At 39.0% G+C, this 4,445-nt stretch overlaps 1 protein-coding gene across 1 annotated transcript; it reads left to right on the forward strand.

Moving 5' to 3' along the window:
* Positions 1-209: 209 nt before the first annotated feature.
* On the forward strand, positions 210-3,817 carry LOC103519634 (serine proteinase stubble-like; the record flags this gene model as incomplete). The annotated part of the gene is made up of 5 exons (XM_017448337.1): positions 210-246; positions 760-2,830; positions 2,872-3,203; positions 3,441-3,488; positions 3,628-3,817. Coding segments are annotated over 5 exons (2,678 nt in total), but the record flags the coding sequence as incomplete, so codon positions are not given.
* Positions 3,818-4,445: the final 628 nt, after the last annotated feature.

A 4,445-nucleotide genomic window follows, 5' to 3' on the forward strand; every position in this document is an offset into this window, starting at 1 on the left:
TTATATTAATATTTTTTGCCCAATTATTTTTAAGTATGCATGCTAAACAACTTTCAATTTGAATCTCATATTGTCATTTGAATAGATTAGACAGTTGGTTCTTTGTTTATCACTTAACGTTGAAAATTTCTTTCTTCATTTGTTTCAGAATAATGCCTCGGCAAGCAGTTTTCAGGATACTTTCAGTATTCTGGATAAGTACAGTAGTCCCTGGGATATCATCTATAGAAGATGACCTGGTCAGAGGTAAGTAGATTTCTCCAGAAGATTCACTAGATTCACTAGTCACATAGGTTAAACAATTATCGACAATACTGCACGAGTTACAGACAAGCTCCCAGACAGCTATTGTTTTCATCCATTGAACAATGTTTACAAGGCATAGGACACAAATTATTTAATTGTGAGATTAATGCATAAAGCACATGCCAATAGTCTATTGTTCTTTGGGCACTCGCCTAACTGCTTGCTTGGAAGTCACAATGGAGAAATCGCACTCAAGCATGAAGTTGTTACAGATGTTTAAATATTGGTATTTGGAATAGATAGTATTATGGGTTTGAGCAAATACCTGTTTCATATCAGTTATGGATTTGCTGGCATTCCTGTTTTGTTTTTCTAACCCATACCGACTAGATTTTGGATTCTATTGACCTTTTTAAATTCCATGTTCTCTTCTCACTTGGCCTTCTTACTTCATAGTGTAACGTACAGTGTTAGCTTGATGCTTTGTTTAATACATAACGTTTTCTTTTTCAGGGCGGAGGTTTGGTGGTTACCGTATTGTGCCAAAGTCATGTAAAGATTACACATCTCCTTCGAAATCCAACACAGGAGTGTGTATGTTCAACTATGAATGTACACAGAATGGAGGCAGTGTTGTAGGTTCCTGCATACATGGGTTTCTATTCGGAGCTTGCTGTAAGCTTCTACCTGGGGCCTCTGTGTCCACATTAAATGTTCCTACTTCTTCTCCTACAAGCAAGCCCACTCCTTCGCCTTATATCTCAGATAAGTCTTCAACTACAATTTATAAACCATTTGTAGACTATCATCCAGCCGCTGAGACGATTCTTCTTCATAAGAATGGGTCCATAGTGGAAGACCATATCGGTCCTGAACAATTTGGGTTCTTCACCAAACCTCAAATTAAACCTACCAATTTTGTACCACAAAAAGTATCAACTAGTCATAATAGTTTTACGGATTTAAATAAAATTTCAACCGATAGCTCATATAATTCAAGTCAAATTAACCAAATTAATAAATTAAACACACCTACAAAGAGTCCACTTAGTACTACAAAATATGCAAATTCTCCTGTAACGCGGACACCTGACAGTGCATCATCGAGCTCGTTTAGCAATCAATCAAATTCTACCCTCAAACATGCTGGTGTATCGTTAATGAGAAGTACAACCCCAAACTATCCTTCCACTTCTACTAAGAAGTACTCTCCATCTTACTATGATAGTGATAACATGGTCCTTGTGCCAACATTGACTGCGGGAGATAAACCTCAATCTGAGGGTCAGAGTAACCAAGAATCAATCAATCACATCCTCTCAATACTGAATAATTCTGATCACGCGTCCTCGGAACCTGAACCCATGGTTGCCACTACTAAAAGTCCTTCTCAAACTTTATATACGTGGGTATCTGTCGATGGAAAACCAGAAAAAGCACCCTCAACGAATAATTACTACTACTCGTCAACCACTATCAAGCCAACTAATAATTATTTCTACACTACTGGAAGTACAAGTGGTGGATCTATCAGTCATACTCCCTCCATGGGAAGTTCTGTCACTCATCACATACCGGGACCTTCCTTCCAAGTAACCCCTGAGATAAAGATCACACCCAAGCCACCAGCTTCAAGCACACTAGACCCAGTACCTACAGTTATCGTGCTTAGTTCTCTCCATACAACACAGAAACCATACCAGAAACCAATCTATGACCACCCCTCTTCAACTACAGTTGGTTATAATAATCCTCCATATCAGCCAACCTACCAATCAAGCAGTACACACAAAATCAAACCTATATCAAGCGGGAATACCAAATACCCTTCATCAACATCCACCGTGCAAATATTGTACACTTCCACCATCAAACCAACTAACAAACCCATCACACAAAGTTCTACCATCACTATTTCTCCAAAACCAAACAGTCCAAAGCCAACACCTGGAGTACAAGAGACGGTGATGATATCAGTTTCATCTCCTAAACCTCAGTATGATTCTGCACCTTCCAAACCAGACTACAGCACCAATAGTATCTACCACCAACAAACAGTGCAACAAGAAACGTTGAAACCTGGATATTATCCTAGCCCGGTACTATTTTCAACTCCTCAACAAAATCCGGTGATCAATTCCACTGAAGATTTAATAGCATTCCCTCCAGTTCGCGATCCAAATGTGAATTTCACCGCAACGCAAGGAGAAAAACCCTTGATCACTGCGACTACAACGTTTGGTGATTATGGTGATGAAGACGCAACACCTCAGCTAGCAGTGGATGAACATTTGGATAGTAAAGTCCACGTCTTTGTGGAGAAAATTGTTCAATCCCTTCAAGGAAACTTTGAAGATCTGGAAAAAGTACTTTTGAGTGGTGAGAATAGACAGAACATTACTATTTCGAACGATCCTGTACCAACGAAGAAACCTTTTGGTCCGAATACAACGAAAAGGCCGTCACCAAATAAGAAGCCGACAAAGAAGCCTAAACCTACTAAACCATTGGCAACAAAACCAACAACTCCTAATCCATACAAGCCAACGTCACTGTACACTACTCAACCATTTCGAACGATCCGGTACCAACGAAGAAACCTTTTGGTCCGAATACAACGAAAAGGCCGTCACCAAATAAGAAACCGACAAAGAAGCCTAAACCTACTAAACCATTGGCAACAAAACCAACAACTCCTAATCCATACAAGCCAACGTCACTGTACACTACTCTGACAAGTATTTTACCTACAAAGAAACCAACAACCTCTTCCATTCTCTACAATCCTACTACGCCTGATGGATCCTACATCGTCACTCTACCAACCAAGAAACCAAAGCCTACCAAGAAGCCTACTATTCCATCTGAAGTATCGGTCTCCTCAACTACTATAGCTGTGGAGGATGTACCTGAAGAATTACCTTCCACTTCACACAAACCTTACGATCTATCCAAAGGTGAGTCAAAGTAACCTATCCTTTATCTTATTGATTTTCTCACTTATATTCATACTCACAATGATGTCTATGTCAACTAGACGTTGCGATTGAACGATCTATTACAATAGCTACCTACTTACCTGGATTATTTATTCATATAAGTAGTAAAGAAATAAAGCAAGTTTTCAAGTGCTTTTCCAGTTTTGCTGTCAAGCTTTCAACTAAACTCATCTCTGCGTCTCTTTTTTCTTTCAGAATGTGGTGTTCGACCTTTGGCAAGAAAGAACGGTCGGATTGTGGGAGGTAAAGGCGCCTCATTTGGTGAATGGCCATGGCAGGTTCTAGTGAAGGAAGCAACATGGTTGGGGTTGTTCACGAACTTTTCCAGTTTTGCTATCAAGATTTCAACTAAACTCATCTCTGCGTCTCTTTTTTCTTTCAGAATGTGGTGTTCGACCTTTGGCAAGAAAGAACGGACGGATTGTGGGAGGTAAAGGCGCCTCATTTGGTGAATGGCCATGGCAGGTTCTAGTGAAGGAAGCAACATGGTTGGGGTTGTTCACGAAGAACAAATGTGGTGGAGTTCTCATCACAAACCGCTACGTCATCACGGCAGCCCATTGTCAACCAGGGTAAGAGATATTTTCATGACTTGGTAAGATTTTTTCATGACCAAGTCCAAAAGACACTTAGAAAATTATTGTGGTTTATGTACCTACTTGAATGATTCAATAAAAGAAATTTTGTTGGGTTGATTAGAATATTTCCCACACACCACATTGCATACACAAGTAAATAAACGGCATTCATACAAATTAATTTTGAAAATTGAAACGGGAGCTAAGAGCAGAGTGAATTATTGGGATTATTTATTATTATAAAGTAACGGTTTTTATTCCTTGAGATGCGAACACTGCGAGCAGACTACAAAAAAATGCAAACAATTTCCTTTCAAAAGTTTTGAGTGCTTTCAAACTCACTAACAAAAGTAGAGTAGGTGGGTACCTACAAAAATTAAATTTCAACAGAACGAATTCATTTTTATTACATAAAAAAGAAGTAAAAAGTGGGTATTCGTCTGCCCTGCCCTAAAGTAAATAATAATAAAATCACAAAGAAAATTTCAAGTAGTGTGCCCTAGTCAGAGGTAAGTAGATTTCTCCAGAAGATTCACTTGACACAAGTCACATAGGTTAAACAATTATCGACAATACTGCACGAGTTACAGACAAGCTCCCAGACAGCTATTGTTTTCATCCA

The sequence above is a fragment of the Diaphorina citri genome, unplaced genomic scaffold (genome assembly GCF_000475195.1).
Source record: "Diaphorina citri unplaced genomic scaffold, Diaci psyllid genome assembly version 1.1 scaffold66, whole genome shotgun sequence".
Taxonomy (NCBI): domain Eukaryota; kingdom Metazoa; phylum Arthropoda; class Insecta; order Hemiptera; family Psyllidae; genus Diaphorina; species Diaphorina citri.